This window comes from Cryptomeria japonica, chromosome 8 (genome assembly GCF_030272615.1).
Source record: "Cryptomeria japonica chromosome 8, Sugi_1.0, whole genome shotgun sequence".
Taxonomy (NCBI): domain Eukaryota; kingdom Viridiplantae; phylum Streptophyta; class Pinopsida; order Cupressales; family Cupressaceae; genus Cryptomeria; species Cryptomeria japonica.
In genome coordinates, this window is record NC_081412.1 from 21,737,500 (window position 1) to 21,765,400 (window position 27,901).

Genomic DNA, 27,901 nt, shown 5'->3' on the forward strand with positions numbered 1-27,901 from the left:
AGAATACAAGGCTAACTCCTTCTCTGCATCATCCATAGCTAAAGCATTAGGACATACCTCAACTGAATTGCCCAAAATGATAGGTACTGGAACTCCATTCCCATGTCTGTGTCTAAATGCCTTCGCATAAGCTGCCAACTGTCTTGTTACTTCAAGTAACACAATTCTATCTGTCGGATATCTCGGCAACATGTATGGAGGTAAAGGACATCCATGCACTCTAATATAAGTGAACTTCGGAAACTGAATAAACCAAGCACCGTACCTCTTCACCAATTCCTGTGCATCTTGAGATAATCTATTGTGAATCCCACCTTGCAACGTCCTTGTGATGTTCATCGTGAAGGTATCATTAACTAGCTTGTAGTTGCTCCCTGGCGGATGATGCAAGTAGGCATAGGAATCACAAGCTCTGACCTCGCCGGGTCCTCTTCCAATCACTCCTCTATGAGGTAGTCCTACGTACTCAAAACTCCTGATCAAGGCATAGATGACGTATGAACTCATGTGGAAGGACTTGGTAGCCTTGAGTCTCCTCAACTGTACGTCCAAGCAATGGCTAATCATTCTAGCCCAATGTATGGTACCTTTCCCTTGAACAATCACCTGGATGAAGTAGAACATCCACTTCTCAAAGTAGAAGGCCTGAGGGGCTCCTGTAACTCGGTTGAGCATCGTGATCAAATCTCTGTACTCCTCCTGGAAATCAATCCTGTGCGGTGTGTTCGGGATCTTGCTTAGACGGGGACGGCTCTTGAATAACCAGTTCTTATTAATTATGCTTAGACAAGCATCTGGATCATCTTCGTACATTGACCTGGCTCCCTCTATGCTCTTGTATATCATGTCCCTGTGTTCTGGAAGATGGAAAGCTTCACTTATAGCTTCCTCTGAAAGGTACGCCAAAGTGTTTCCTTCATTGGACACGATCGTTCTGGACTGAGGGTCATAATGACGAGCACACTCGATCATCAACTCATGGCACTGAACAGCTGGAGGAAAGCCGGCCGCCTTAATGATGCCACTCTCGATTATTCTCCGGGCGACAGGTGATGGCTTGCCAATGTAAGGGACCTCTCGAAATTTCTTCGTGCTAAAGTTACCCAAGTTGGTATCTCCAATGCTGCTCCACTTCGACACGATCTTGGTCTCCACTTCTTCAGTCCTTTGATCTTCCTTCATGAGAGCTGAACGACTGGTGGATGCTCCCGCCTTCGGGGTCGCCATACCTACACAACATTTCATAATGAGAAACTAGATCTTGCAATAAATAACATAGATTAGAGAATATTTTTAGGAAACCTCATGATAAGTCTTAGAGTTATCATTTCCTAAAAACGAATTGAGCTAGGAATTCAAAATTCAAAATTTCAAAATTTAGGCTATGACGATCTACGTACAAAATTAAAAACAATAAAACCAAATCGTCATACCTTATTCGAGAGCTAACTCTAGAATGCAAAATGAATAAAATCGCTTAGGCAAAATTGAAGTTATATAGTCTTCAACGTGATCTCTCCTTCAAAATAGCAACTTCGCCACCTCTGATATGTTCTTGATGTGATCTCCAATGCCTTTGACAAATTCGAACCTCCTTGGATAATATTTACGCCACCTTTGGATATAAATTCGCACCACCTTGCTTGAAATGAAATTTGCACTCTTCAAACACAATTCGCACTTCTCCCTCAAGATCGCATGTGAGATGATAAAATGATAATGTGAAAATAAAAGTCTTTCACCTCCCTTTATAGCGCTCACCTCATATTCACCTTAAGGCCGACTTGGTAATTAATAAGGCAATTTAAAACAATTTTTAAATAAAATAGAAGGCCGACTTTCATAAACCAAGCGCTCTTTTTTTTTTTTTTATTAATAATTAATAATTAATTATTAAATGCCTTCGTTTATTATCAATAAATTCGATTTTCCTTTACAAGGCAAAAAAAACAACTAATTAATGAATACCATGCGCTATTTAAATGCTTTTAATTAAATATCGATTTTCCTAGCATTTAAATAAATTCAAAAATGTGTTTGAGCACCAAAACTTGGAGAGTGGAAAATTACAAACCTCATCGCCCTGGTCCCTGACTGAGGGACAGGAGCGATCCATCATCTTGGTCTTGATTCTTGCATTTTTGACGTTCAAAGTCCTCATCTCCACGTTGAACTTGGTATTTTTGCTAGGGATTTCGAGCTAAAGTGTCTTGCTGGTGTGAACAAATGCCTTTTATGACTACTATCGCCCTGGTCCCTTGGAGAGGGACAGGAGCGATCTAGATGTTTTCACTTAGATCTTGCATCTTTAATCTCCAATTTTCATCATAAGGTGAATAATAACATTGTTTCTTTACTCCACGCTTGTCTCACTTGACTTCTACAAGGCGTATTTGATGTTTGGAAGGTTATCGGCCTGGTCCCTTGGAGAGGGACAGAAGCGATCCTTGTCTTCTAGCTTGAAATTCTTCGTTCTTGACTTTAACTCCTCGTTCATCACCTTTCAAAAGACGTTTCAATCCTTTTGCAACTTGGTTTTGACATAATCTCCGAATGACAACAAGTGCTTTAGCAAATATCGCCCTGGTCCCTTGGAGAGGGACAGGAGCGATCCTGGTGTCCTGGCTCAAATTTGCAAACTTTCAATCTTTGTTTCTTGTTCAGAATCTTCCAAATGGCGTCCTTGATCTTGTGCGACCCTGCCCTGTCTTGATTTTGAAGGAACATGAGTGTTTTAATGAAAATCGCTTTGGTCCTTGTCCAAAGGACAGGAGCGATATAAGTTCCTTGGCTTAATTGATAGCATTTTGACGTTTGGAACCTTTGTATATCATCTTCAAAAGATACCTTTGACCCTGTGCGACCTTGCAAAACTTTGACTTAACGTGATTTTGGAAAGATTTGGCAAATATAATAGATATCGCTCTGGTCCCTTGGAGAGGGACAGGAGCGAACTTCAAGGTCCTGGGTTCATGCTTGCCCTCTTCAACTTGCCACTGCCTTCATTGGGTAAAATGAAGTCCTTCAATCCTTCTTGATCATTTGATACTTGTTTAACTTTCAAAATCTAGGCATTTATGAGAATTTCGCTCTGGTCCCTGCCTGAGGGACAGGAGCGAACTAGGTGTCTTGGTGTGATTCCTTCAATATTGGCAACTTTGGATACTTCGTTCTTTATTGGGATGCTTCGAAATGCTCTTGCCACCATGTATCCGGTACTTGGAGTGTTTTGAACTTGAAGAAAAGGCAACATACTCATTACATCGCCCTGGTCCCTTGGAGAGGGACAGGAGCGATCTTGCTCTTGTGGGCTTCATCTCACCTTGTTAACTTCAAAAATTATCTTCACTTGTCTTGTTATACCTCCTTTCATCCATCCATGTCTTGAGATTCTCTCAAACTTGGCAAAAAAATCATCTAAGACAAAAATCGCTCTGGTCCCTGCCTGAGGGACAGGAGCGAACTTGGGCATTTGGGTCCCTTGTTGACGTTTCATAATCTTCAATTTGTCTTCAACGAGTTCAAGTCACATCTTTTCTTGCCTTTGAACGTAAAACTTGCTTGATCTTTGCCCAAAACATGCCCTATGAAGGATTTCGCTCTGGTCCCTGGGAGAGGGACGGGAGCTACAATGGTTTTCGCCCTGGTCCCTTGGAGAGGGACAGGAGCGACTTTGGCATTTTAGTTCATTCTCCTTCATAACGGCATTTAAAGTTATATTCATTTGATAAAACATCTCTCCTTGGACCTCTTCAAATCATCAAGTCGTTAAAATCCTGCAAGGACAAAACAATATTTGATTTTAAGCTCCGGTCCTTCACTGAGGGACAGGAGCGATTTTCACTCCTGGGGCATTTCCGTGTTCATGAAATTCTTCAATTTATATTCAACGGAACGATCACGCCTTTCTCTATCACTTCCATTTCGAAATTCATCTTGACCCTGCAGAGACAGTGAGATTTTTGAAAACGAGCTCCGGTCCTTCACTGAGGGACAGGAGCGATTTTGCTCCTACAGGCCAAAATATCAAGATTTCACAAATTTAATCACTTCACAAGGCAAAAACAAATCATTTCCAATGCCCGGGATCAAATATCAAAAAGGTCAAAATTTGGTCAAAATTACTCAATTGGACAAAATTCACATTTCATCATCAACACTTAGACAAATTTAAGACTCTGCACTCAAAATTCCAATTGAAAATAGACCATTTTGGCGAATTCATTTCATTCAAAATTTGCATCCTACAAAAGGAGGCTCAAAAAGCTCCCAAGACTGACTGGATTCTGGCCTGAAAAGACGGTAACTAAAACCCTAAGGCTTGACCCTAAATCCAGACAATTGACAAACTAACAAAACCCTAAAAAGCAAAGCGAAAGGCGAGCAAAAACGAGCAAAAAGAGGGGGTCCCCATTTTAAATGGGGCAATGTGTGAAATGGTCACAACACGTCCCCGAACCGGTAACTTCGATTTTTAGAGATACCACGTGCACAATAGCATAGAGCATTGTACTTTATGCATGAAGATAGAATTTGAGGATAAAGTTAGGGTAAGGAAAACTAATTGAAAATGTGTCATACAGTTATACAAATATGCCCCCTATACTTGTATGAGATAGTTAAGACAGTTCTTGATAGCAAATTCAATGAATAGTCCTTCCCAAACATCCAACTTTCTTTCAAGAAGTCTTCCCAAACGTCCAACTTTCTTTCAGCTACCTGATTGTATTGAGGCATATAGTATGGTATTTCGAGCTAAAGCAGGGTCTTCCTAAGCTCCTCAAACTTTGTGTGATTCACCTCTAAGATTGGGGCATGAATACATTTATAGATGTCCTTTGTGTAAATAAGGTCGACAAGCACCTTGGCAAATGCCCCATTTAGGTCGACCTACAATGCTTTAAAGGGAAACTTTTGTATTTGGGACGAGGTTTGTCTAATAGGGGAACAAGAATAGGTGTTGCCATTGTGGGTATTGTACTAGGGAGCTAGGGTTATTTTCTACATGGGAAAGTTGAGTTCGCGGGAGTAGATTATAAAGGATAGCAATAAGAGAGAATAGCAATAGCAAGTATAAGGAGATTAGTGAGAGTGGGGTAGGTCTAGGGGATATTTATAAACTCGTTAAGATGGGCAACATTTATTATGGTAGTCATTTTCTTCTTTTCCTACCATTTTTTGCCCGTTATTTGCTACAGCTAATTTCCCAATGACTTGATAGGAGCTATCTACATTATATTACACTATAGTAGAAGTATTTGGTTGTTAGTTGTAGTTAGGTTAGCTCATGAGTAATGTATTTTCTTATACCCCATCCCGATGGTGGGTGCGTGTAATTAGGATTTTCCTTCTTAAGTTATCTAGTGCTTGTAGTCTAGCTATACAAGGTTCATGAAACTTTCCCCTAGTGTGGGTGACCTTATCTCAACTTTTCTTTTGATCTTCAACTTCCATGGTTCAATTAGGGTCACATTTTTTATCATTTAGAGCATGTGTTGTCTAGGCTATGTTCGATTATGGGGATGCCTTGACGAGGATTTGATGCCATACTTCCTGACTTGTGGTACTTTGTGATACTTAGGAGGTTTAATGGGTTCATTATGTCTTAGGAAGGCTCTCTAGAATCCATATAGAGCTTGTGGGATGTTAACTCTTGTTCATCGTGCATCCATCGTCAAGGACTTAATTGCTATTGGGGTTGTCTTCTTCCTCTTTTGCTTCTGGGATTTTAGATATAGAGTAAATATTTCTCAAATCCTCTCCTTTGTTATCTTGTGCTACCTCTTCCACATATGTTTTGTCCTCGGGTTCTGCAAATGCAATGTGGACTATCCAATTGTCATTTGCAAAAGAAATTCCTCCTTCTAAGATCCACAACACCATTGGAATTATCAAACCATCAATTCTAATAAGGCTCTACAAGTATTGAACAACTCCTTCATCTCAACAACTTCAAAGTCTACAGTTTGCTTAATGCCTTTAATATTTACTTCAGCATTTCTCCATGTACCTAATGTATCCATGTTGGATCCATCTGCTAGACTTACATTCATAGTTTTCTTACCAAGTTTAAGTTTTCCAAGTTTTCCCATGTAGTTGTCAAAATGATATTCAATCTACACCAAGGTTTACCATGACATATTTCACCTTGCTATCATTTAGATGTACATTGATGAGGGGACCATTCTTCCAATTTCGATCTTGGTATAGCTGGTTGATTTGTTGTTGCTTTTGCTTATTCCAATATTTGCCCAACTATTTTAATTTGACTACCTAGTCTTTCTGTTGTGCCAAGGAAGCTAAGTCTTTCAGCATCTTGACCTATTCTTTAGTAAAACATCCTACATCTTCTTGTTGCTTTTGCACGATATGTTATTTGGCTTTGTATATGATTTTGTCATGTTGGTTCCAAGTAGGCCAAAAGTATTCTTGACTTCCTTCTTCCAAACTCGAGTCCTCATACTCCTCTTCAGTGTCCCTATGTCTATGCTTAGTGGTGTCTGTCCCTTGTCTCATAAGGACTATGGCCTTCTTTTGTTTTCATGTTTTCTTTGTTTGTGTTATCTCCAATGCTTGTTCTTCTTTAGAACATTCTTCATTGGATGTGTCGAAGGACCAAGTGTCCATCTATTGGCAGTGCCTTACCCCTTGTTGTGGCATTTTTCGGATTATATGGGGGCTTCTCTTTGGAGGTTATCGCTTTCGAATGATGTTTCAATGTTTTGAAAAAATTGCCTAGCTTGTTCACATTTGACTAATTCATGATTTTCATCTCCACGGAAGGGACATTTCTTCTTTTATTCTAATCCCCAACATTCAATTGCATAGTGTCACATTTTAACGCAATTGAAACATGTAGCATCGTTTCTCCTCCTTGTATTTTGGTCTCGACCTCTTCTCCTCGGTATCGAACTTTCAGTTATCCTGAGTATTTAGATTATGAGTTTTCTTGCATGGCACAAGCATTTCTATTATCTCTCCAAGGGGGCTGCCTATATGCCCCATCATTTCTTCATCTACACTAATATTGTGACTGTGGCATCCGTGATGGCAATGATTTCCTCCATGCTAAGTTGGAGGTGTCTAATTTGGACAATCTTTGATTAATTGGGTATCTCACTCTCGACAAAATAGCATAGTAGGTTTAATTGGTTTTACTAGATTTGATCTCTACAAGTAGTGTAGCAGCAGTTCTTTCTCCTTGTGCTTTGGGACAATCATTCCGAACTGACAATTGAAGTGACTTAACTACTTTTGTTTTGTCTTTGTTTGATCTTTCCCAAGGTTGTGCCTCAATCTAGAAGGCCATTGTTGTTAAGTTGATGTAGGAGTCAACGACTCTTCCATCCAATCTAAAACTGATGTCCTTTTGTAAATCGAAAGTGAACCATTCAATCTTTTGTTTTTATGTTAGTGGTTCTTCGAATTTGTGGCAAACTTCTTTGAAACTTTTATCATATGCTTTAATAGATTTATTGTCCTTTTGCGTCGATTCTCTCCTCTTGCTTACACTCTCGATGTGAATGGTTGGAGTGTCAAAATTGATTAGAAAGTCATCCCAAACTTTGTCCCAAGTGCTATTATGATTGAGGTAGTTTTTCATATACCAAATCTTCTTTCCTCAATGAGGATACAAAATCTAATAGTCTTTATCTTTCATCCTTCATACCTCTTCTCTCCAATAGTGATTCCAATAGGAATACATGTTCGACGACCTCAATAGTGTCTTGTCCAAATATCAAAATCTTGATTGAAGCTCCCATCTTTCCTAGTTTTTTTCAGGTTTGGACCTCCGAATTTGGGGTTGTGGCTTGTTTTACTTCTTAATGCACTAAATTGTTGGAGGCTTCTCTTCTTTGTCATTATCTCATTCTAACTTAACCTCAAAGAATTTGGTTCCCAAGCAATTTCTTGTGTTGTCCTTGCTTCTTTTGTTTCTTCTTCCTTTGTCAATGGTGTTTCTTCTATGGAAGTTCTCCTACTCTTATATGGTTGTAGGGATGGGTCTTGGTCTAGGTGTTGTGACTCTTCTAAGCAACATTCCATTCTTTTATTGGTAAGTGAAATTTGATCATTTAATGACCTTAAGTCTTCGACCAAAGTTAACTCCTTCGCCTTTGCTTGTTTCTTCCTTTCTTAATCTTCTTATACTTTCATTAATTATTTTTTCCAAATATCTGTCATTTAAAGGTAAGACCATTTCTAGAGTTTGCAAAAATTCTTTGAATTTCTCATCCAGTTTGATTGTCACAAAAGATAGGTCTCGTTTATTCTTAGGGTTTATGGGAGACTAGGTTAGGGTAGGAGCCTCCACACTACTACTTTCCCTTAACATCAATCTCTTAGAGTTTTCATATTCTTTGATAATCTTTTCCAAACCATTCAATAGTTGTCCTGATTTCTTTTGGCATAAAATTAAACTCTCCAGAATCTTTTCTTCCCTTTCCTTCTCATCTTTCTCCTTCTTTCCAGCAACACCAATATTAGCGCACTCAATAGAACCTCCATTGGCACGCTTTAACCTCATTTTTCCACAATCTCCATTCTCCTATGGTGTATCTCTTCTCTTTCCATCATTTGTTTGTCTTCTTTCTTCTCCAATTGGGCTAGCCATTGTCACTTCTCTTTCCAAACCCAATTTCCTCATTGATTTTTCTTGTGTGCTTGTTGTCTCCTCTTGCTATAGGGTTTCTTGTTTTGGACTTTCATTACTCTATTATTATTTCCCATGGTAGTTATCTGACAACTTTTTTTATCAATCACGTCTCTTCATGAGTCCTTTCCAGAACTTTTCCCCCTTTCCATTTGCCATACCCTTGACACCTAGCCCCTCTCACAAGGTAGATGGCAAGATGACAGTACTGCAACCTTTCATACCCTCTTTATTATTCTGTTATCTCTTTAATCTGGAATGTGATTTGATTTTGAAAAATTTCCATGTTGCCCTCAACAAGACCTAATCAGGGTCCCAACAATGGAACAAAAGGTAGCAAGAAATTTGGGGACACATACAAAAAATTTGAGCCCCAATGAGATTCTGTAGTTGCAATCTTACACCCAAGACTCAATCCTATTAAGGCAAAGGCAGGGAATCAGATCCAGATGATTGATTACTAAATTAATAGAATATAGACTACATAACACATAAGATTAAGACCCCAAAAATGATTGTATTGATTGCATGCATATTATATATCATTTACATCCTTATGTCTTCTTATACATACATATTATGTTCCTTCCTTTATATATTCTATTTATTCTTCTTCCTCCAGTATATCTCTCTTATATTCACCTTACTGTTGTGCTATGCACACACTCCCTATCTCCAACAGGGACCCCCTCTCCATTTTTTTGCCTTGCTAGCATGAGAGAGAGAGAGAGAGAGAGAGAGAGAGAGAGCTAAAAGGGGCATAGGGTGAAGCTTGGTCATGAAAGAATCAAGGCCATAGAGTATGAAGGGATTCACGGGTGCGAGTTTAGAATCCAAATCTAGACTCATCTGGTGGACAAAGGAGCAATGTCCAAGGGTCATCCCAAGGGTCTTGTGTGACAAATGAGGAATCAAGAGAGGGGAAGGTGGTCATCCAAGGGCCAAACTTGATCCATGAGGAGATAGAACCAAACAAAATATAGGCCAGCTCACACTTGGAATGAAATTTTGGAGCTTGCCCCAAAAACTCGGTGTTTGCACTCAAAGTGGAATAGGACCCTATTCTAAAAATCCTTCCTTACACCGAAATTCTGCATAAACCTTCCCAAACTCAGTACTATCAAACAAATTTGGATTAGACCTTAATCCTCAAGGCCTTCCTAACACCGAGGCTGACCCCAAATTTCATCCTTTACTCATCAAAGTTCAGTGGTTGCACAAAATTTGGAGTGAAGCTCTTATTCCTAAAGGGTTTCCGAACCCACTTCAGCCCGAAGTTCTGACCCAAACTCTGAAATTCGGTAGAAGCACTGAAAATCAGAATAAGCCTTATTCCGGAAAGGCTTCTTAAGGCCAAAGTTTAGTCCGAACTTCAACCCTCCAATCCAAAATTCGGTGATGGTATGAAAAAGAGGAATAAGCCTTCATCCCAAAAATGTTCTTACCACTGAGGTTAACTCCGAATTTCATCTTTCACTCACTGAATTCAGTGGTAGCACTGAGAATCGGAATTGGCTTATTAATTCGGTGATAGTATAAAAAAGAGGAATAAGCCTTCATCCCAAAAATGTTCTTACCACTGAGGTTAACTCTGAATTTCATCTTTCACTCACTGAATTCAGTGGTAGCACTGAGAATCAGAATTGACTTATTCCTAAAGCCCTTCCCAGCCCCGAGGTTGAGTCTGAATTTGCTTCTAAAATCAGATTTTAGATTCAGATCACCAACATTGGCAACGAAGTTTCAGACAAAAGAATGAAAAACAAAATAGGGTGATATCAGATCTATGTGCTTAGAGGGCTAGAGGCCAAGGAGAATGAATTGCAAACAAGGTATGAGTTCCTTGAAACCTGAGTTGCAGTCCAAGTTTGGTATTTGCACTGAGATTTGGAATAACTGTTAATCCTAAAATGTTTCCTAATACCGAGGTTTATCCCGAGTTTGCAGAATAATGTCAAATCCAAGCTTTCAAACTGATATTCTCCATGGCACTTCAGGTTTAGTCTAAGGTAAAGCAATCCAAGTCATAATTGGGAAGAGTATCTAGGGCTTTTCATGAGCAAACAAAGTTGCAGGTCAAAAAATTCAGTATTATGAGTTAAGGATCAGAATAGTTCTTATTCCAAAATGTCTTCCTAACCCCATGGTTAGGACCGAATTTTATCGCATACTCTTCAAATTCAGTAGGAGCATCCAGAATTGAATTTGGCCTTATTCCTAAAATCTCTCATGGCACCGAATTTTGTCCTAATGGTGTGCTTTGCAGTCAAAATCAGATCAGGATTCAAGTCTTGAAGCTCATCTTGGCACCAAGCTTTTCCCTTAGTCCCAAAATGACCTTCCTAGGTCCTAGTTCATGTGACATGATTTCAGTATGATGTTCAATAGGGCTAAAGTGTTGCAAGAAACAAATCTCCAATGAATGTCTAAATGAAAAGATGATTGATCCTTGGACTTACTTGACCATGCAAGATGAAGGACTCAATGGGACCAAAAGGAGGCTCTACAACATTATAATCCAGAGCACCAATTGAAGGTAGGATCGAGGAGATAAAGACCATCAACGGTGTTGTCCTCATTTTTGTTTCCAAAAATGAAGGACCACTACATGAAATTTTTGTGAAAAAATGAAAAAAATTACTCTATGGCACGCTTCCTGAAGCAGAATTTTGACTAATCCTTGGACTGGCTTAACCCTCAGTCCATCCTCGAACTGCATTTCGAATTTCATCAAATTCTGGGTTCGTTTGCTATGTCTTTCCTTCAATTTCGGGTTTTAAAATCCCGACTGCAGGTGGAGAATTTTCTTCAAACTACAAGTCTTAATGATATTCATTGTTTTGGTTGTTGTAGGGGAATTTTTAGCTTATTACATGTGCATTTTTATTAAAAGATGTTACTTGCAATTTGTTTTAAATTTCCCTTTCTTGTTTTTGTCTTTTTTTTATTGTTTTTTGGTCTTGTGTAGTTAAAATACGGATTTTTTGGCTCAACTACAAGTAAACTTGCAGTTTGGTCAAAAAACCCCTACTTTCATGGTTTTTACATGTAATAGGGATTTTAAATCCTCATTACATATGTGCAAGTATTTCTAACTTGTTGTAGGGATTTTACTTCCCTTTTACAAGTAATTAAAACTTGCAGTTTGCTCCAAAAAACCCGATTTTGCCTTGTAAGTGGAAAAAGTGAAATTAAAACTTGTTATTTCTTCCCCAAAACCCGATTTTCATTGTTTCATGACAATTCGAACTTGTTCCTTGTCGCCAAAAACCCGATTTGCAAGAAAAACGGATTTGTTGAAGATTTCAAAGCGATTTTTTGGGGAGATTTGTTGGAGATGCAAGGCGTTTAGGATTCTATCCTATTCTCATGCATTTACAAACACATTTTACGCCATTTAGGGTTTATCATTACTGGTTTTTTGAGCTAAATCAGCTAACACGTGGTTCCTTCAATCCACATTTTGGGCGTTTTTCACTCCACAAATCTGCATTCTCCTAAATAGTTTTCCCTTCTCTCACCTAGGCGTGGAGTTTGGGATAAGATTTAAGCTATTTAATGATCCATCAATGATGCATTGAATACCACGGTTTTCTTCCACGTGATTCCTTTGGCTGCAAATTGGAAGGGTTTAATGCCACGAATCTTTGACAAGATGAATCGTTTTTGCTTTCCATGCTAAGGCATTGGGATTTGAGGAAGATTTGACCTCTTCTTGTGCCTCCAAGTTTGCATTTTGCTGCCGCGTTTTCCATATAAGACATTCTTGCAAAAACGTGATAAGGGTTTGGCATTACATATTGCTTCTATTGATTGATTTTGCTTCTTCATTCCAAGAATTGTTGCATTATTGGAGAAGCATTTTGCATTTTCAAGAAAGGTATGTTCTCTTTCCTTTCTTTTCTTCATTTTATTATTTTCTTGTTTTCTTAATTTTCATTCTTACTTGCATTTTTTTTGGCATGTGTTGTTCTTCCCCCAAAAATCGGTTTTTGTGAGAGGATTCTTCCCTTGGTATGCAATTTTTGAATTGCATTGTTCTTCCCTAAAAATTCCCTCTTTACTTGTATTCGGGATTTTTAATCTCGATTACAAGTTCGCTGGAAATTCTTGTTCTTCCCCTACGGTTAAGGAATTTAACCATTTTTGGTTAAAATTCCAAGTTAAAAAGTGTGAAATACCCCTCCCTTGCAAATTCGGGTTTTAAAAACCAGATTACATGTTGAAGAGTTCTTCCCATTTTCATGAAAATGACTTTCCCGGATTTTCCCATTTCTATTCTTTCATGTTCCCCATATCCGTACTTTTCGTTTCCATCATTTCCCGCAAGTCAAAATCTCATTTTTCGTCCATTTCTCCATTTTCGAATTGACAAGTGTACTTGTATTTGGGTTTTAAAACCCCGATTGCATATATGTCCTTTCCAACTTGTATACTTGCGAAAATTCTCTCAAGATCCGAAATTGGTCAAAGTCAAGATTTTCCCATTTCTACATATTTCTCCTCTTCCTCTCACAAAATCGTGAAATTCAAGAATCAAAGTTTTACCCATTTGGAGAAGGAAGAATGATATTTGCAACTGACTATGATGTTGCCTTAACTCTTTTAAGTCTTCATCACAGCATTCCAGGTTCACAATCAATGTCAGATTTGTCGGCATCTCCAACTCCAAAGAAAATGAAATACAAATATACAAATATCAGAATGAGGTTGTACCTTCCCAGGTTTCTTCTCCTTTGGATCGCATCAGAGACACGGAGATAGGGCACGTTGATATGGCAGAATTCGTCAATAGGGTAGAAGATCCACATGATAATAACTTGCAGCGGCTGTTGGACAGCCATATTCATCATGCATCTTCCTTCCCGGTGGCTGCCCTGGAACCTAAGTTTGTTCTTGCATGCACCCATCATTTTGACAAGGAATCAAGAGTCATCAAAAATGATGATGGTGAAGCTATAATTCGTCTCGATGCAAATACAATCAAGAAGGTCTTCAGAATACCTCCTGCACCTGTTTATATGGAAATCACCAAAGAAAGTGCAGCGGAATATTACGTGAAGAGGGAAAAAGATTGCAAGCGGCATATCAATAGGTGGATCCAAGAGCCACGACCTTCCTTCTCAAGGTGGGCAAAGCTGTACCGTTGTGATTTCAAATGGGAGATAGGAGACACCATCACTCTTCTCGACAGGATGATGGGCCTTGAACATTCCAATGTCTTTGAGCCATGGATGTATCAGTTCATTATGTTCATACAACAGTCACATCACATTTCATAGGGGGAAATCATCAGCGATGCCTTGTGCGAACAACTTGCAGCAATTCCTACCACCATGACCTTCTTCATGAATTCTTATTTGGTATATTTAGCAACATCACTTAGACACTTTCCAAGTCTTTCTACCAAGGGTGATCGCTTGCTTATACCAGTTTGGGAATATTATGACCAGTTGCCATTGAGACCCAACAGACTGCATTTTAGAAGGGTCCAAGATACATTCTTCGGATATTTCATGTGTCAGTTTGACAGAAATCTCAAGAACAAGAGAGTATCAGATGAGGCATGGGTCAAGGTGTCTGAGTATGGGTGTTTGTTTCTGCAATTTCCCACCTTCACCTATATGAGGATAGGATGCTATGATGGTCAGCCATACATGCTTCCGAGATACCCAACCGATAAGATAATTCTTATGGAGTTGGGAAGACAGATCATGGTTGTTTTCAGTCTGCTAGACACAAGGTTGGAATGGGGATCTCTATCACAAACCCATTGAAAATTGGCCGATACTCCCTTGTCACATCTGTAAAGGCTAAGGCCATGGAGGCTGAATTGCAGGAAATCAAGCTCAAAAGTTTTAAACCTAGAGCTAATTTTGATTATAGAGGTATGAAGGAGAAAATCAAGAAATCCTTTGTGCATGTTCATCGCATTGAAGACATCTGGGTAGATCTCCGCACAGAAGCCAAAGTCCTCAAGATGGATTGTTGTAGGCTCACTGTTGAGCAAATTGTTGATTTGAACTTGGCAGATATCCCACAAGGGATGATTGATGACGGGCATATACTTGATCCTGAATACACTTCTCGGAGGGTTGAGGAAGCTCCACTTCGTTTGATCCAATGGTCGCACAAGGAGTGCATATCCATCCTTGACAGATTTCAGCCTATCTTGGCCAACACCAACTCATGGCTGAAAAGTAATGCTGTTAGACTTATCAAAATCAAGGTTGGTAAAGAAGATGATTCTACAGAGCCTCTTGGACGGAAATCTGAGATTCAGATTGACAACAAGGAGGGTGCTTCATCTTCGGGCACAAGGATCAAGTTACGAGTCAGTCGTGCAGTAGTGCTTCCTCTTGAGGAGACGACTGTTCGTGGGAAGGAAAAATCACGATTCCATGTTCAAGTGATCGATCTGGATAATCCAGAAGAGGGGCAGCAATCTGATGATGCTCCTAAGTCTCCAGTTTCAGACTCGCCTCATGAGGTCATTCCTCCAGTTTCCATTGAGACGCCTCTTTCTCCTCCTGATTTGCTCATAGATGAGTCTCCTCAAAATGCAATTCCCATTTCAGCATACGAGCCATCTCCTGATCATCAACAAGAAAGTGTGTTGAAAGTTCCTGAGGATATTCCTACTTGCATCCAGTTATCAGAAATTGATACTTCCACTTCTGGTTTTAAAGAATTCATGAGGCAATCTTCATGCCCATTGGTAACTGAGCAAACCGTGGTCGCTGTCCAAACAGATATTCCTCCCAGGGTGACCATGGTAATTCAAACAGAAACTACTTCTCCTTTGCCTACGGCTGCTACTAGAAGAGAGTTGATGACTTTGCCTCCATGGCTTAATTCTTTTATCCCGAAAAGGAAGAAGCAAAAAATCTCACCTGATGCCTTTGATTACCAGCAACTCAAACAGTCCAAATCCAAAGTTGCTAAGAAGGCCAAGACTATCTCTAGGGGTCGATAGCAACAAGATGAAAGTAGCTGAAATTGTGGAACCTATTGTAGATAAGCCACTTGATGAAATGTTAGCTGCTGATTATAAGGTTACGAGGATAGAGTTGGGCAAGCAAACGCATGAGGTCATTAAACATGATGCTCAGTTTTCTGTTGCTTCACTGGTGCAAAGGTGTGATGAGATTCTAGCGAAGAAAGACAAGCTAGAAGAGGAAAATCGACAGCTTATAGCAACCATTCATAAAATCACAAAACCTGCTGCTGAAGGGAGTAACTCCATAAGTTCTTCAAGTTCCCAAGAATCGATTCGTGGAGTGGAAAGGGCTGCTCAAAAGGTACAAGCACTGGATTCCTGGGTTGATCAACTTCATGATCAATGTGTACAAGTAATAAAAGACATTTTTCAAATAATGTCTAAACTAGAGACCATTGAGGAGAAACTGGATCAGACTTCTAACACTTTCAAAAAGAATCTGGAAAGTGTTGAGAAAAGTCTGACAATCTAGCATACCATGCCCCAACAACAGCTGAGTATTTTACAGGAGCATGCCATCATCTCTTCCAGGGCCATGTACTTGGAATTTGAAGAACTCCTGGAAAACAAGACCCTTGTTCTTAAATCCCTCATTGAGGAGATCAGTGATGCAAGGAGATTCCGAGGTGAAGTTTACTGAGATATTGTGTCACATTGTGAAAGGGCCTCTTGCAACATAGTAAGTCAGGATGGAGAGCTGATTCCAAAAGAATAAGTTCTTGCTGATTTACAGATGAGGATTCATAATGAATGGAGGAGCGAACAATTCTCGGCAACTTCGATTCAAGCATTGATGAAACACCAAGCCTTTCTGCATGAAATCCAGTCTATCCTGGATAAAATCAATTATGCGCTCCTCCGCTGTCACGACACTATTGTGAAGACTATGGTTGTTGCCAAGAACACCCATGAACCAAATCCCGAGGAACTACAAGCGAGCATCCGGAAATTTCAAGGATGTGTGTCTTCACAAAATGCAACTTAAGTGTTTTTCAACACTTAGTTGAATTTTCCTTCTTTTGTAATCTTTAGTTGTAATTTAGTTTTGGCAAGTTACATGTAAAAGTATTTTTTGTAAAATGCAAGTTACACATTACTTGCACTTTTGTAATTACATTGAAGGCAACTACAAGTTGTGTCCGATTAGGACTGTAGTTGGAATAAGTCTTAGTTAGTTGGAATAAGTCTTAGTTAGTTGGAGTAACTCTTAGTTAGTTAATGAAGTCTCAGATTGTTATCGAATGAGTCTTGGTGGTTGAGAGAATCTCTCAAGTTAGTTAGGATCCTCCCACCTTTTTCTCAAGGCTCCTCTTCCATAAATATTGGAGGGCTCTATTGTAATTATCATATTTTGGAAAGCAAGCAAAAACTTTGCCAAATTTACAGCAAGAAGTCTTTGAGCTTATGTATGTGGATTGAAAGTTTTTGAAGAATAATAAAGAAGGATTACTCAAGTTTTGAGTTTTTAAGCTACATGTTTGAGTTTGAATCTTTTATTTCTTCTATGCCAAGTGTTTCTAAAGGAGCTTAGTCCAATCTGATTTGAAGTCTTTGAGCTGCAAGTAAAGAAGATTAATTAAAATAGGAAACTCTCTTGAAGGAGCAGCAAATCTTTGAGCTTGCATCTATTCTTGTGGAAAAATTACTGTTTGATAAGAAATAGCAGCAAGTCTTTGAGCTTGCATTAGTTCTTGTCTTTGTGTTGAAAGAATAGATTATTCCAGTCTTTGAGCTGTTATCTTTTATTCATTGTAAAATTTAGCATAGCAAAGGGCAGATAGGACTTCCAATAGTCAAGTCTTTGAGCTTGATATTGCTGTCCCGTCCCGAAGGAAGTGACGGAAGTCTTTGCGCTTTCAGGAAACTTCATTTCCTTTCTCTTATTTCACTTAAAAGTGGTTACTGCTGTTATTCAATCGCTATCCTTTTCTGTGAAGAGAAAAAGAAGAAAGATTGCTGTCCCATCCTATTTTATTGTCCAAGTTGTAGTTAGATAGGGGAAGCCTTCCCTTAATTAGGAGAGTTTTTACTCGTGTGCTGTGGTTGAAACCACAATTTTGTATATTTCCCCAAGTGTACAAAATTTTCAACCAACAAACAGTGCCAAAGGATGAAGAATCCAATGCGCAAGAAGAAAATATGATCATCCGAAGGAGCCAAGGATCTGAGCAATTCAGATGGCATCGCCCAAGAATGCCGGAAGGTTACCAGGATAAAAGAAGATGAATTCAAGGTCAAAACCCTAAAGATGTCAACGGACGTGCTACAAAGGCAAAGTACGAGGATGAGATACCACTACCACAGTGCAGAAGGCCAGATCATGCCATTTCCAAAACTCTTGAAGACCATTGACAAGACACAAGAATGCTACAAGAGTCATGCAGAAATGGAGAATGAACAGCTAGAGGTGACAAGAATTTGAATTTATTGTAATGGCAGTTATTTTATTGTAAAATTACAGCTTTTGTGCCCAATTTAATACAAAAAAAGAAAAAGCCAAAAGTTAGTTGTTGACCCAGCTACCAAGTTTGTCTTTTTGTGTCTTGAGCCCCATGCACTTTTGTCTTCTAGTTGGATCAATTGAGGGCAGTTATAAAGTAGTTGAAAAGTGGTTGGAAGTTGTTGAAACCATTAATTGAAGGCTATCAGGGTTTCTAGAAGGAAAATATGGACCATTGACTATATTGAATCCTGGCCATTGATTCAGAATGTAAAATCTATAAAAGGCCAGTTCCTCTCTTTGTAATGCGTAGAAGTTAGAAGGTTAGAAAGTAGAAGTTAGAATTAGGGGTAGAGTAGGAATTGTTGAGCAAAAATTGTTGTAATGGCAGTTGAAGCATGGTGTTTTGCCATTTGCTTTCTCTTGTTTGCATGGTTTATTTTCATCAAGTTAGTTAAAGTTCAATAATTTTAATGGTGAAGAGTGAGGATATCTGATAGATTTTGGGTCCATACCATTGGAGGTTTGCTGACTGTAGGTCTCTGTGCATGGTTAGTTTGAGCCCCTTTTATTGCTGTTAGTTCAACTGAGAAGTCCATCTAAGTTGTGCCAGAATTGGGAGAGATAGAGAGCAGGGCCCTCTTTCCATTTGTTACACTCCTATTTCCAATTGTTACACTTCCTGATCGGTGGCACCTAGCAGCCATCTAGTGATTTCTAGTCTTCATTTGGTGGAAAATTTGCTGTATGGTGAGTTTTGAGGTGTTTTGTACCTGATGTACCTGCATTTGCAGCAGCACTGTATGCTGTTACAGTCCAGTTTAGGACTGATTTTTGTTTACGCAGTCATTCACAGTAATTTTGGGATGTGTTTCAAAAAGTTTAAAGTGATTTCCAATAGTTTGCAAGTGGGTGCATTAGGGTGATTCTTTACAGAGTTTATTGAGCTTTCCAGCAGTGTTTTCAGTTCTGTTTACAATAGCAAAAAGGTGTTATCAGACCTGCACCAGCAATATACTTCGTCCTTCAAGGTATTTTGTTGTTGCTACATTGATGAGCTGATCATTTAATGTTATTTGGGTTATTCTGGGGTTGTAGCAGCAGTTTCTATAATTTCTTATCAAATTGTAATGTATGTTCTCACCCCACTGAACAAGTGAAGCATATTGGACCTTAGTCACCCCACTGAATAAGTGATTATTCTATTTGTGCCCACTAAATAAGTGGTAGCTTTGTATTGTTCACCGCTGAACAAGTGGACGAGTCATAACTGCTTACCCCACTGAATTAATGGATTTGCGTTGGATGTTTGTAATCACACTCAACACTGAATAAATGGTAGTGCTTGCTTACCCCATTGAAATAAGTGGATTTGCTTTGATGTTTGTAATTGCACTCAACACTGAATAAGTGGAAGTGCCTATACATATTGTAACGTCACACTCCACTGAAAAGTAAGATTGGCCAGCTTGCCGCTCAGTGTGTTTCCTTTTATATTGCTGCATTCTAGATAGTAGTGTAGTCCAATTAACCATATGCTCTCACCTTGCCCATTTTGGGAAGTGGGTGATCAAAAAGTGGCATTGGAATTTCATTGTGTCTCATTTCAGTTGGTGAAATTTTCAAAAGAGAAAATTAGGGGTGTTTATTATAGACATAAGATTGAAAATGTATGTACGGAACCCAAAGGAAAACCCCCAATACATGTCAAACTGTCAGTCTGTAGGATTCTTGTTCTATGCACCTTGTTGATTACCTTTGTTGTCAAGGTATGTTGATTTTATTCTGTTTTAGCATGTTTGAGATTTTACTTTATCTATAAGGTAGATGTACCTACAGTATCTCAGTTTAAATTCATGTTAGTGCTAAGTGTAATTTTATTCTGATATTCCATGTTTACATTCATTTTTTAAATTTTTTATGTGTGCTCTTAGTTTAGCAACTTAGCACAACCAGCTTGGATGCAAGATGGTAATATACACTCATTCGGCACAAAGGGAGGTAGCAGGGCCCTCTTCCATAAGCCCCAGCCTTACTTTTTCAGTCTACTTTTGATTGATACAGTTATCCATCTTTTCTGATAAAACAGAACTGCCGAGGTCCCTTGACTTCCACAGCATACCATCCCTTGCACTCCCAGGTTCTCAACAATAAGAGTGATTGTGAAAAGAGCTGAAAGGGTCTGAGCAGAAAATAAATGTTAATAGTAAATACTACCAGACCATTTTACCAGAGTGGCCTCATGAGCACACAATTTACTAAGAGCGGAGGGGGGTGAGTCAGTGAATGCTATTTTCTATTTTTTAACTTAACAATCACAAAACCATCAATTGCATTATATCAATAACATAAGATGCAATAATCACACAACATAAGTAGAACACACAATTTTACGTGGAAACCCTTACAGGAACAAAACCATGGCAAAATATTGCTTATATAAATCTCTTCTTACTAACTTTGCAGGCACCAACCCACAAGAGACACCAATCCCCTCAATTCGTAGGCACCAACCCCACAGCTAAGCACCAACTTAGCAAAAGACACCAATCTCTCCTATAAGAAGCACCAAATTTTAAATCAAGGTTCCACCTTATATGTTGCTTCTTCAATGGATGATGGACATTACAATTTCCTTTATAAAATTCTCAATTTATATCTTCAATGAACGATATTCACATAAATCTCTTCACAAGATCTTCCTTCTATATTTTCTTCACACAGATCTGTGTGTGATAATCTTCTCAAATTTTCCTTCACATACAAATCTGCCTCTTAAATTCTCTTCATACAAATCTGCTCAACACATATACTCTTTCTTCTTGTATTTTACCCCACAATAGATGATGATCTTTCACAAATTTAGCTTTACTCTTTTTCTTAAATCTTCATATACTCCTCTTTGTAAATCTGCCTTCGAATGTTTTATTGTCTTCATATGCACATTGGCTGGTGTATGTATGTTAGATTTTCTTATTCACACATCACAATCCTATATCTGCATAGATTTCTTTTATATCTGCAAGATCCACCTATAAATCTTCCTTGCAGCTGCCTTACATCTGATCAATAATCGAATGATATGACATTACAAGACTCGCACCTCCCCTTCTGCACATTCCAAAAATCTCTTCTTATATATTCATGTCTCTATGAGGAGAGACATCACTTAGAAAGGAAGCAACATTTCCCTTACTAATTGCTGCCTCTTTAAACTTCTAGTCGATACTCATTAAACACTACCCATAACTAATACTAAATCGCTGCACTTTTAATCTATCAATTGCCACCCTTTGTCTTATATGATTTCTGTCTTATATGGCATTTGTCTTATATAGAATCGCTAGCTTGGAGATTAATTTTGCCTTTCATTAGTATTAATCACTGCTTTCTACATTGCCTTCAGATTAATAATAATCACTGCTCATGGAGAATATTAATCACTGCTTCTCTACTTAACATAGTTACTGCTCTTCTTCTTAATACATTCACTGCTTTATATCATTTCCATAATGATGTTCGCTACTTTTAATATATCATAGCTGTCTATTTATATCGATTGCTGCTTTCTATTATTAGAATTGCTGCCTTACTTAAATAACTGCCTTCTTAACATTGAATCATTTCATTTTTCCAATGTGGTCGTTGCCTTTATATTAATCATGCATCAATAATTAATTCGAGCTCCAGACATGGGGGTCGGCCAGCATATGAGTTTGAACAGAAAAGTATTATAATGAGGGTAGGCTCATGTTTAAGAATATTTAATTTACTTCAGTTTAACTTCGGTGTTGCCTCTTACAATGATTTGGCCATATTTTTATTAATGCTTCCTCATAACACCACACCATCAAATGTGCTATCTTCAATCATGCTTGATGCCATTTTTACTTGGACCAAAGTTGGTTACATCATTATGAATCCCAATGCCAATTTTGCTTCGACATCAAGGACAAACTTCTAACAATCTCATCCATACATCAATGATAATATGTTTAGACAATGAAACCCTTCTTGACATGACTTTGACATAAATGATAACTAATCCAACATGGCCAAAACAAGACAACCTAAAAGAAACTAAACAAAATTAGCTAGGTAGCCTTCTGGAATGAATTCTAATATAAGAAAATTACACAAAAGAAGGATCAAATTCCATGACAGAAATTGAAGAGAACCTAGAGAACTAATCAACATTAGCTAGTCTCAATTCCTGATAAAACGTTCTATTGTAAGAACATGAAAATAAACCGTTTACGCACCTGGAAAACTCCATTTGGCTGCAGCTCTCCTTCTGCAACAATTATTGTATTTTCCACAAAGTATCCTGTTGTAATCTTGTGCCATGTGTCAAGGGGAATGGCAAATAGCAAATAGTATACATACTATAATTTGAAAAGTTTCAAAGCCATGAGAAACTGTATTTATGGAGAGATCTTAATAAATTTATGACATAAGCTTTATATTTAAGAACAAGAGTGTTTCCTAATTTAGTATCAACTTTCTAAGTTTGTTTTATACATACAAATAATCCTTTTGGAAACTTCCCATAACCTTGCATCCTAAACTGATCTCTTGGTTGGTTAATTGTATCATTCAAACTCCTGGAACTGGTATTTTTTGTGCAAATATTTTACTTCTAATCATCCAGGCATTCATCCTAAAGGAATATTAGATAATTAAACTTCAAATCCTCTCTCTACTTTCTTCGTAACAATCTAATAACACTTTACTCAATTCTATCTTTAATTTGAAAGCTTTTCTTCATACAACGATTTAACCTATTTTCAAGGATATTGCTTGTGACAAGTCAATTGGAATAGCTCCAGTAAGGTCTTCCAAGAAAAAATGTCCATCTTCTAATTGTGATATCACCCCCATGATCCACCTTCTTCCTATACACCCTATTAGTGATTGAATTGGTATCATCTGCATCAAGTAATCCAAGTCACGTCAAAATTAGAAAGCATGCAAATACATTATACTAGAAAACTAGCACTCATTTTCTCAGCAAAGAAAAAAGCAATAATGAGATGAAAACAAATGCACCCAACAATAAAGATGCAGTCTCATTCAAAGATTCTAGGTGCTTTAGTTAAATGTAGTAGTTTGAAACATAAAACAGATATCCTCTTGAATAGAATCTGGAAGGATGCCATTTAGAAATTAATATCAAGGATAAAACAGAAGTTTCTCGACAGGGCTTTCCAGTGAGTCAGGGAGGATTCAAGGGTGTGTTTTAGTTTGCATATGCCTTATAATGTTTAAAAGGTTTAGGGTGGTTCCCATGTAGGAACAATCTGTCAAAGGAATTGTGAGAATAGCAGCATTCACAATATAATCTAAATAACAGAAATTGCTCAACATCCTTGGAAGCATTTTATTTTTTAATTTTTTTGTCCAAAATGCAGAGCAGAAAGTGGATGCAAAGATCATACTAATATTTATTCTATAAACTGCATGCATGATGATAGCAAATAAAAGGCTGTCCTCATGGTATACCTCAAAACTGCCTGACCTGGATGTATCAGAAGCAAATGCAGGCCTGGCAAAATGCCTGTCACGAGCAAGCCTCTGTTGCAACAATTGAAGCCTTTCACGATACAAAGTAGCTTTGCTATTAGCTTCACCATGGATTGGCAGCTTCCCAGTGAACCTGAAAATGTTAAGTCGGGTTAGATCTAGGGTCAATAGTATGTATATTGTATCTTCTATTCTAAATAAAATTTTCGACTATTCCTGCATTATGCCTTTGTTCAATTTACAATGGGCCAATCACAGTTCATTTTCCATCAGAAAAATGCATACAAGGAATTTTCTCCAATTAGATAGACATGAATATTTTGTGCTTCTCATTTTGCCTGGGTAACTTGAAAAATATCCAAGACAAAGAAAAATATCTAAGACAAACATAATCTACTCACTCAAGCTGTATTTTAGCCTTCAACTTTGTGAGTAATAGGGTGAAAACTACTTGCTTAGAGCTTTTCTTGAGTTCAGAGAGACACAAAAGAATGAAATCACTGAATTCTATATCCTGTTAGAAATTTGCATACAGCTCTATTGCCTAAGAAAAGTGTGGAATTATCAGTTTCCCACCAACAAATTACACCGGAATATACATTCAAAATATGTTGTGAGAAAGTAATCTACTCAATGGTTCATTCAAGTATTTAGATTTACAACAAGAAAAGGATATATCATTCTACATCAGAAGCAAATTATGACTTCAGCTATGTATTGTTAAAGCTTGCAATTATTATTAATTAGGATTTAGAAGTGAAATGTGAAAAACAATTGTCAAGCATTTGATCATGCCATTTCCATTGGAGATGGGTCATTTAGAAAAAAAAATTGATATCTCAGATGTATCGAAGCCCAGTACCCATAGTTCATTATCTGTCAGGGAGATCTGACTGGTCCTCTGTATTAAAATAACATTGCAATATTTAGTTATAATGGTCAATCATGTTGTTAGGAATATTCTTTATTCTCTTAGTTGTCATCTACTTTGCTTAGTTGTTGATATTATCCTTATCAGATAAATCATTTGTAACTCTTAATTAAGGAGACTTTTGCTCCTTTGATATTTGGTATTCAATATTAACAAAGAAGCGAAAGTCTCCTTAAATAAGAGTTACAAATGATTTACCTGATAAGGATAATATCAACAACTAAGAAAAGCAAATGACAGCCAAGAGAATAAAGAAAATTCCTGAAGTCTATCCTAAAAACTTAATTGACCATTATAACTAAATATTACAATATTATTTTAATACTTTGGGCCGCTTGAAAACCTGAGGATGCACCATCCTGTAATGGCTGGACATATCAAGGTTCGAACCTGCGTCAATCATCCATGTCTTTCAACAGCTTGGACAACCAGTCTACACCCCAGGGGATGCTCTTTTAGAGTTTGTCAAGCACGCATTATTTAAAATTATCCACTTCTCTCTGCAAGGATATTATTTAGGCAAAGACTGTCTACAGGATTAAGGAATTTTACGAACCTAGCTGGCTAAGATGTCTTAACTGCAAGACCAAATAGAGTGTCCTTATCAGAAAAGCTTCCCACATGAGAAATAGTTGTTCTAAATGGTGAGATCTTAATTGAGGGAGATCTTTGTAGTTGCATAATGCATAACCAACAATATGATGAACATCTTTTAGCTAAACATGTGGTTTGCATAATTTTCATTCAAGACTTGTACAAATTTCATCAAAAAGTTCCTGAAAATTTGACATCTGAGCATGGATTGTGCACAGGTTCCTCATTTAGAATGTGTGGCTTATACTTGATGCTTCCTTGAAGGTGTATGGTAGATCACAAGCATCACACAACCTAGATGTTTGAGTTTTATAGTTTGTTCAGAAAGTACATGGCAATCACCTTCTAGTCATAATTGGTTAACAAATTTCCAAGCCTGATTTATTCAGGAAGGTAATAAAGGTTATCAAGGAATGTTCTTTTTGTGATGATTTGATGAAGTGGCTTATCCCAAGAGAGAAGGTATCTCCAAGAATTTAAGGATTGTCAAAAATTGGTATAGCAAGGGCAACATTAAGACCAACTGTCTATACTATTCACTCTCTGATTTATAATCTACCATACTTTCTCAGAAAAGCTCAAACCATTGGTGGGCAGTACCTCTTCTTTCATTTAAGACTCCACTCATTTCATTACCTTCATTGAAGATATTCAACATCTTGGTTAGTTTTTATAGAATCTACTTGTTCACAAAAAAGCTAGGTACCAAAGATATTGGTAGAGCGATAGGAGAACATAGCATCTTCTTGCCAAAGTGCTAGCCCAAGATGAAAGTTGGGTCATTGTTGTCAATACAAAAAGGATTAAAGGAGTGAACTTGGAACAATCTACCTATTTTAGGAAACTTCAAACAACTATATGTTTTGTCTAACAATATTTTAAATTATATTGAATTTCTCAATGACAAGAAACATATTTCAAGTTATAATGCTGTATCAGGGGACTGATAACTCAATTTTGCATACTCTGACAAGATGGTTTTAACAATCATTCATGTAACTTGGATTATAACATTATTTCAGAAATCATGCCTTTATCATAAAATACAGACCCCCTCAGATCATTTCATGAACCGTAACAGTATTCAACTCTGGTGACACTCCTTTAAAACTATAAAATCTTTTGAGACGCCACTGCCAGCCCTTGTTTTGTATCACAGTTGGGACTGGTTTCCTTGTCAGACAAACTTTAATATATTCTAGCATTTAATTTCTATAGAAATTTGCTAGGATCACTAATAGAAGATTAAACATCAATTGCACTTTTGTTTGGGCTGTAGCTTCTAGCCTTCTGGTAATTGCAGCACCTTCCTTGTCAGCAGGAGGAAGTATCATCTTCTAGTCTGATGGAGTTTTTCTCATTGCTGTCACACATGGTTAGTTTTGAAGTAGACTATTTCTGATACAATTTTGCAATTACAATGCATGAAATGAATGATTTAAAACTGACCAACTTGGCAGCAATATGTTTTGAAGCAGACTATTTCTGATACAATATTGCTTAATTTTATGGATCTCATGATTAATTGTATTATTGTTTTATAGTTTATATTGTTGTACTACTCTATTGAAGTTTATTGTGTTCTTATACTACTGCTGTCATGAATTATTTTAATTTATATATTGATATTGCTGTCATCAATTATTGGTCTCTCTTGCTCTCTCTCTATTATACATATTTTGAAAAATTCATATATATCCCCGTTCCCAAAAAATGGCCCTCGGGCTGCCATCCCCAAAATGTATCCCCTGTCATCCCCCTATGCCCGTCCCAGAAATGCCGTGGAACATAGCTATAGTCTGTTTGCAAGCTTCATTTAAGGAATTAGAACAATACCTTGTTTAACTGATTATTTGTATTGATGTTCTCCAAGTAGATATAAAGCTGGAATAAGAACTAAGATATAGAAGTAGAAATATGTCATGCCCCTGCCCTTTATGAGAGATCGCAGCTTTAAAAGATGAAATTATTCCTCTTTGCAACCTCACGTCAATCCCTCCAATGATACCTTGGGCTTGACCAGCAAAAGGACTGGGAATGGCTATCAAAAGATTGCAATACTGATACAACTGGTATTAAGAGAAAAACATCCCTTACACCAAGCTGAGTCTCTCACAACATGAGCCAAAAACTGACTCCCACGGCCTTGGTACCACAGCGGCAAGTATTAAAATTACTGAATGAAATCAATAAAGTTTCCAATACGTGCCTCGTCAGTTCTAAGTTGGGGCCCAGCATTAATCTATCCAAAACCCATAGTTTAATATTTGCAACAAATTGCTGCTGGAAGATTTAACCATGCCAAACACTTGCACCTGAAATCTTCATGCTTCTAATATAATATTATAATCAAGGAAAATTCCAAATTGAGCGCTTATATTCCAGCATTCATAATTTATTTAGAACAAGCAATTATAGTTAAGGCCAGCGGTTAGTTTAGAAGAGGAAGCAGTTAGTTAGAAGAGACATCTCAGTTGGAAAGGTGTTAAGAGATGTAACTCCTCATATCTTTTAAAGGCTATAGAAGAGACACCTCAGTTGGAAAGGTGGTAAGAGATGTGACTCCTCATCTCTTTTAAAGGTTATATAAGGAGGATCATTATTGGGGAGAAAGGCATCTAATCAGATCAGATTTTATATGTATAATCTGCATTGAGAAAACAGCAGCCATTTGATCTAGCAAGTAATTGGTATGCAGCAAGATTGAGTATATTCTTTAATATCTAATCTCTTATGTATCTTGAATCTAGTTATTAATTG

General features: G+C 37.7%; 1 protein-coding gene across 2 annotated transcripts in view; it reads right to left on the reverse strand.

The window, feature by feature from the left end:
* Window positions 1–27,901, reverse strand: part of LOC131067679 (DNA polymerase epsilon subunit B) — an 84,513-nt gene that overhangs the window by 26,099 nt on the left and 30,513 nt on the right. For both annotated transcript variants that reach the window (XM_059209968.1, XM_059209967.1), the window contains exons 3-5: window positions 23,596–23,749; window positions 22,890–23,022; window positions 22,356–22,432 (exon numbers count right to left, since the gene is read on the reverse strand). In XM_059209968.1, coding sequence (XP_059065951.1) covers window positions 22,356–22,432; window positions 22,890–23,022; window positions 23,596–23,749 — 364 coding nt within the window. The remainder of the gene's footprint in view (window positions 1–22,355; window positions 22,433–22,889; window positions 23,023–23,595; window positions 23,750–27,901) is intronic.